General features: G+C 43.4%; 1 protein-coding gene across 1 annotated transcript in view; it reads left to right on the top strand.

Moving 5' to 3' along the window:
• The window catches only part of DDX4 (DEAD-box helicase 4), a 58,845-nt gene that overhangs the window by 42,290 nt on the left and 10,676 nt on the right, over positions 1-5,879 (top strand). The window contains exons 17-19 of the mRNA XM_015423214.1: positions 7-33; positions 2,147-2,292; positions 2,796-2,895. Coding sequence (XP_015278700.1) covers positions 7-33; positions 2,147-2,292; positions 2,796-2,895 — 273 coding nt within the window. The remainder of the gene's footprint in view (positions 1-6; positions 34-2,146; positions 2,293-2,795; positions 2,896-5,879) is intronic.

Raw genomic sequence — 5,879 nt, 5'->3', positions numbered from 1 at the left:
GTTCAGTGCCACTTTCCCTGAAGAAATTCAGAGGTATAAATTAGCAAGTGATTTTTAAATTTAATGAACACAATGAAGATGATTCCTGAACATTTAGACTGCTACTTCATGAGAACCTTGTATGAAAAATCAGTAAAAGAAAGAGAGAGAGATTGGCCTGAGTGTATAGTATTCCCCCTTCCCGCCCCCAAAGGCTGTTCTTTGTGTGAAGAACCATAGTTTTGTTCCTTAATACATTTATAATGGGAGTTGTACTTAATCCCCTCCACCCTCCTCTTTCGGGGCGGGGCAAGCTGTGCTGGTGATGACTCACCTATTCTCCCATTGGCCACTGAGGAAGCTGCCTTGCTGTCCTATTGGCCCGGCCTCCTGGCCTCTCCATTCTTACACCCCCACTTTTGACACGTTTACCTTGGGAGTTGTAGTTCTCAGCTGGCCTTACTCCGACCATATCAAAGGGAATTAGAACTACAGCTCCCAAGTTGGGAGTCCCAAGAGGCCATGGGGCATTAGCAGGTAGTCAATTAAACGGTTAATCAGTTAAACAGGTTAAAGTGTTAAAACAGGAAGTAGCTTGGGAATTGAAAGGGGTTGGGGGGAAGGGAAGGCCTGCACATCTCTCTGAATTACAATTGATCTCCAGACTACAAAGATAAATCCCCATAGAGAAAATGGTTGCTATGGAGCGTGAGCTCTATGACATTATACCTCACTGAAGTCCTTCAGCAAACCTGGCCCTTTCCTAATTATTGCCAACCTCTAGGCGGCACCTGGAGATCTCCAAGATCAGTTTTCCTGGAGAAAATGGCTGTTTTGGGCCGTAGCCTCTATGGCATTATATCCTGCTGAGGTCCCTCCCCACCTCAAACCCTGCCCAGGCTCTACCCCTCAAATGTACAGGTGTTTCTCAACCCAGAGTTGGGAACACTGTAACTGGCTACAGAACCACTTTCCAGACCCTTGAAACCCAGAAAACATGGCATGTGGCTCTTAAGTTTGGTGTAGTGGTTAGGATTGTGGACTGTAACCTGGGAGAACCGGGTTTGATTCCCCACTCTTCCACATGACTGCTGGTGTGATCTTGGGTCAGTCATAAGTTCTTTCAGAGTTGTTCTCAAGGGCAGTTCTCAAGAGAGCTCTCTCAGCCCCACCTACCTCACAGGAAGTCTGTTGTGGGGAGGGGAAGGGAAAGGGATTGTAGTGAAGGGTGGTGGTATAAACCCAATCTCCTCTTCTTCCTCCCATACTTGGGGCAGCAAAATGACTTGAGACAGCCTTTCTTATAACTAAGCAGAAGGAACTGAGCACAGCTTGCCTCCTATTTTTCCCTTCCCTCCACTGCCTCACCAGCCACAGCTGGCACATTCACCTGGAGCCCTTTTCTAGAGTCCATTGTATTTCTTCCCACAACGGGCCTTACTCCTAGTCTCACAGAATGGAGCATTCTCACCTCTCCCCCTGCATCTCTCTGTGCCTCCTGAAATGATGTCAGCAGGGTTCAGCCTCTCCAGCAGCAGTGCTGAGTATGGTGTGTGGGTCTGTAGTATGTGGAGACGATGATAAGAATTGCCCACCTTTTTGAGAGGTCCATCAGTGGCTATTAGCCACAAGGTATAGATAGGAACTCTTAGTCTGGGGTAAGTGATGCACTGTATTCTTGGTGCTGGGGGGAGGGGAAACAGTGGGAGGGCTTCTAGTGTCCTGGCCCCACTGATGGACCTCCTGATGGCACCTGGTATTTTAGCCACTGTGTAACAGAGTGTTGGGCTGGATGGGCTGTTGGCCTGATCCAACATTGGCTTCCCTTGTGTTCTTAGAGAAGTGCCTTGCAGCAGCCATAAGAAATGACAGGATTAGGTCCAGAATGGTTTGGAAGTTCTATTTTGAGATACAGAATTCTCATCTTGGAGTTGTGTAATTTACTTGTTTTAAAACACATGATATAATGCTGTAACTTTACACATCTTTTGATTGTGAATACCCAATTTTGTGTTTATGTACCAGTGAAGTAGGAGGTCTCATTTTGGCTGATGTTTAATCTTTTAAAATGTATTTTTGTGCTATGAACCCACGAGCAACTTGTGAATCTCTCCCCCCCCCCCATTACTAATAGGAAGTAACTTAACTTTATTTGGTCTTTTTAAAGGCTGGCTGGAGAATTTTTGAAGATGGACTATCTTTTTGTTGTTGTTGGACAAGTGGGAGGAGCCTGCAGTGATGTTCAGCAGACTATAGTTCATGTTAGTCAGTATGACAAGAGAGACAAACTTGTTGACATTCTCAACAGCATAGGTAATCGACTGCTTGTAACCTTGAATACCTCTATCTTCCAAAAATAATTACCTGTAAAACTTGCTAAGAAACTCTCAAGTTGTCCATTCAAAAACTAAGGAATTTGGAGTTGGTGAATAAAGTGGGAATAATGAGAACCGGATGATTAAGCATAATATTGTGTAGGGTGGATGCTCGTTACTATTGACCAGTGGATAACTATTGAATGAAGCCTAAAACATTGTTCTGTGTTCTTGAATGTTTTAGAAATAATACCTGCTTTGTTCGAACAAGGTTTGATCTTTGCTTATAGTAAATGATACTATTTATTCTAAGCATTTTGGGGGTCTGAAAGTATCACACTACTTCAGGTGCTTACTACATGTGTGGAATATGAAAGCGCCCATGTAAAGTTAGAGCAGGGGTCTCCAATTAGTAATACTACTGACATTTAGAAGCTACTCACTTTGTTATAAATTACTTGCTGTGTTATGAAATGACTATTAATCTCTTTGTGTTCACAGGTGATAAACGGACAATGGTGTTTGTGGAAACTAAGAAAAAGGCAGATTTCTTTGCAACCCTTCTTTGTCAAGAAAACATAAAAACAACAAGTATTCATGGGTGAGCCATCTATCTTGTACTACTATGCAGTAAATAATAAAATTCCTATAGTGGGTTCTTCAGACTAAAGTTGGTAGGATTCTGTGCAGCATCAAGAGACACCTTTTTCTGCCTTCCCCCTAGCAGCCATCTGTAGTGCTTTAAAAGGCATTGACAAGGAATGGGGGACCTCCATGATGAAAAGCCACACAACGGGAAAGTGGGCAAAAATTGCCCCCTCTACCTTTTCCATCCAGGAGCTTCAGTCACCAGTGGCAGACAGGCAGGGGGGTGGTTTTGCTTTTGTTTTATTGCATGGTTTTCCATTCATACAGATCTCCCAGCTATAGGCATTACCTTTTAGAAACTCACAGATGGCTGCCTCAGTTAGTGCCTTATGCTGGCACGACTCTGAATCCAGCACAGTGAATTTTTGTCTCTTATGTAATTAAAAACAGGACCCTGATTGATGAAATAATTGGAAACACACTGCTCATAACTCCATAAACTTCTGTTCTTTTTCAAAATAAAAATTCAGCCTTGCCTTAGGGGGAGAGTGCTCCAGTTCATGATCAACTTGGTTGACCTTGTCTCTTATTCCAGCTGTTTCCTTTTTCTTGAGATTGCATAATCAAAAGTGTACACGTCTGTGTGTGTAACTTTGGCATTTGTATATAACTTTTTAAAGTGCAAAACCATTTACATAAGAAATCACCATTTAAAATCACATTGATATAAATCACTGGTTAAAAAAATGCCCTAGGACAAGGAATTCTTAAACTAGGGTCAGGAAACACCTGGGGGTTTATGAGAGTACACCAGACAGTCTTTGAATTTTTTATAAGAATACAGGCAAGCCCCTCTCATTTCTAGAAAACTAAAAAGTCTGTTTCCATGTTTTGTAGAATCCAAAGATGCTGAATGTCTTGGGAAGGGGGCTCAGTTGGCTTTTCCCTCTTTGAAGGGTGGGTAGAATCATAGAGTTGGAAGAGGCCGTCCAACCTCCTGCTCAATGCAGGATCAGCCTAAAGCATCCCTGACAAGTGTTCATACAGCTGTTGCTTGAAGACTGCCAGTGAGGTCGAGCTCACTACCTCCTTAGGCAGCCAATCCCACTGCTGACCTGCTCTTACTGTAAAAATGTTTTTCCTAATAAACAGCTGATACCTTCTGCCCATAATTTGAACCCATTATTGCGAGTCCTAACCTCTGCTGCCTTTTCCAGACTGAACACGCCCTTGTCTAAATTACAGCCTTTCAAGTACTTAAAGAGAGTAATCATGTCTCCCCTCAGCCTTCTCTTTTCCAGACTGAACACTCCCAAGTCCCTCAGCCTTTCCTCATAGGACTTGGTCTCCAGGCCCCTGATCGTCCTTGTCACTCTCCTATGCACTCACTGTATTCTGTCCATACAGTACTCCGGGTGCGGCCTGACCAACGTGGTGTACAGCGGGACAATGTCGTCTTGCGATTTGGATGTTATGCCTCTGATGATACATCCCAAGATTGCATTAGACATTTTTGCGGCTGCATCACACTGACTGCTCTTATTTAGCTTGCAGGCCACCCTTACCCTAAGATCTTCTTCACGCACATTGCTACTCAGAAGTGTGTCCCCCATCCAGTGTGCATGTTTCTAATTCTTGTAACTCAGATGTAGAACTCTGTGCTTATGCTTGTTGAATTATGACTTGTTCACATCCGCCCACTTCTCCTGTGTGTTCAGAGTTAATTGAATTCTGTATCTTCTGGGGTGTTTGCTCCTCCCCCCAATTTGGAATCATATGCAAATTTAATGAGTAGTCCCTCCACCCCTCATCCAGATCAGTTATAAAAATTGAAAAATACCAAGCCCAGAACCAAGAGCTGTGGCACCCCACTGGACACCTCCTTCCAGTCAGATGAAATGTCATTGACAACTGTTCTTTGGCTGTGGTTCTCCAACCGGTTCCCTATCCACATAACTGTTCTAGAGTCTGGTCTGCAGTCTTCCACTTTACTTCTCAGAACATCATGAGGGGAACCTTGCCAAAAGTTTTACTGAAATCCAGGTAAACAATGCATTCCCACAATCAGAGATGGAAATGAGGTTGGTCTGGCAGGATCTGTGTGGTTTTCCCTGAATCACAAAGTTGTCCTTCAGATGCTCACAAACTGTGACCCCCTTAAGTGTCTTCTGTGGAACAGAGGTCAGATGGACTAGCCTGTCAAGGTTCTTTTCCACCACTCTTCAGCCAACCTGTGGCTCAAAGTAAGGATCAACCCCACCCCCCGGGTCTCTGGTCCAGTTCCATCCATGAAAGGAGTGAGATTGATTAGAACTTGGGTTAGGAATCTCAAGTTGTAGTCCTGTAGAATATGTAGAACATTCTTCTGTAGAATAAGATATTCGTAGGCCTGTTTCAGATAGGTAGCTGTGTAGTCTGCAGTAGAAGAGCTGGATTTTGAGTCCAGTAGTACTATCAAGATTTCTAAGCTTTCAGGTGTCATAAGCTTTTGAGATCTGATGAAGGGAGGTTTGACTCTCTGAAACTTATATCTTGGAAATTTTGTTGGTTTCTAAGGTGCTACTGGACTTAAATCTAGGTCTCTGAGATCTGACCTCACGGGCCGTATACAGGCAGTACAGAAATTTTACTTTAAAAAAGCAAGTTGATGTATAATAAGCGTCTTTCTCACTATATTGTTTTAAGAACCAAGACCTCTGTGCTTTGTTTGGCTTGCTGACAGCCTCCTTCCAAACTGTGCAGCATGTGTATACAAGGGAGGAGGATTTGGAGGGGCATGCCTTAAGTGACATACACATTGTAGGGATGTGCAAAAAAAAAAAAATTCGGTAAAATTCGGATTCGGGTTTATTGAACCCGACTTTTTTCGGGAAACCCGAAAAAACCCGAATATCTAATTCGGTAAAGCATAGATATCCGAAAATATTCAGGAAACCCGAAAAATTCGGGTCCATTATAACCAATGGGGCCATTGAAGTCAATGGCAAAAAACCTCTT

Source organism: Gekko japonicus, unplaced genomic scaffold (genome assembly GCF_001447785.1).
Source record: "Gekko japonicus isolate JY-2015 unplaced genomic scaffold, Gekko_japonicus_V1.1 scaffold862, whole genome shotgun sequence".
Classification (NCBI taxonomy): domain Eukaryota; kingdom Metazoa; phylum Chordata; class Lepidosauria; order Squamata; family Gekkonidae; genus Gekko; species Gekko japonicus.
The sequence above is the reverse complement of the archived record's forward strand: the minus strand, read 5'-3'. Positions and strand labels throughout refer to the sequence as shown.